Genomic DNA, 432 nt, shown 5'->3' with positions numbered 1-432 from the left:
GCCGGCCCCCCCGGGCCCCGCAAGTCGCCGGAGCCGTCCTTCTTCTCGTACTCCAGGTACTTGAAGCCCGAGGAGAGGCCGCGGCCGAAGTCCTTCATGCAGTCCTGGTACATCTGCTTGGCCACGCCGGAGGCGCTGGAGAAGACGGTGCCAGAGCCGCTGGGGTACTCGATGAAGAGCTTCAGCTCATAGTCCATGCCCGGCTTGGAGACGGCGTCGAAGGCAAAGACACGGCCCAGCAGGGCGTGATCCTTCTTGAAGCGCACCTCGTAGGGGGTGCAGCCGGCCAGAGTGCGCAGCGTGTCCCGCACGATCTTGGGCTTGCTGGCCCCCTCCTCGGCCCGGTTCCGCAAGCTCTCGCTGAGCTCGGCCAGCGCCTCCGCGTTGCGCTGCTTCTCCTTCAGCTCCCGCTCTTGGTCACTGCTGGACACT

General features: G+C 66.4%; 1 protein-coding gene across 1 annotated transcript in view; it reads right to left on the bottom strand.

Annotated features, from left to right (window-relative positions):
• Positions 1-431, bottom strand: part of IRF2BPL (interferon regulatory factor 2 binding protein like) — a gene marked incomplete at its 5' end in the record, with an annotated part of 1,863 nt that extends 1,432 nt beyond the window's left edge. Inside the window, one exon of the mRNA XM_035902026.1 lies at positions 3-431. Within this exon, the coding sequence (XP_035757919.1) occupies positions 3-431 (429 nt within the window). The remainder of the gene's footprint in view (positions 1-2) is intronic.
• Between the last annotated feature and the right edge of the window lies 1 nt (position 432).

This window comes from Egretta garzetta, unplaced genomic scaffold (genome assembly GCF_000687185.1).
Source record: "Egretta garzetta isolate BGI_Z169 unplaced genomic scaffold, ASM68718v1 scaffold79, whole genome shotgun sequence".
In the NCBI taxonomy this organism is placed as follows: domain Eukaryota; kingdom Metazoa; phylum Chordata; class Aves; order Pelecaniformes; family Ardeidae; genus Egretta; species Egretta garzetta.
Note: the sequence above shows the minus strand (reverse complement) of the source record. Positions and strands in the feature narration are given on the sequence as shown.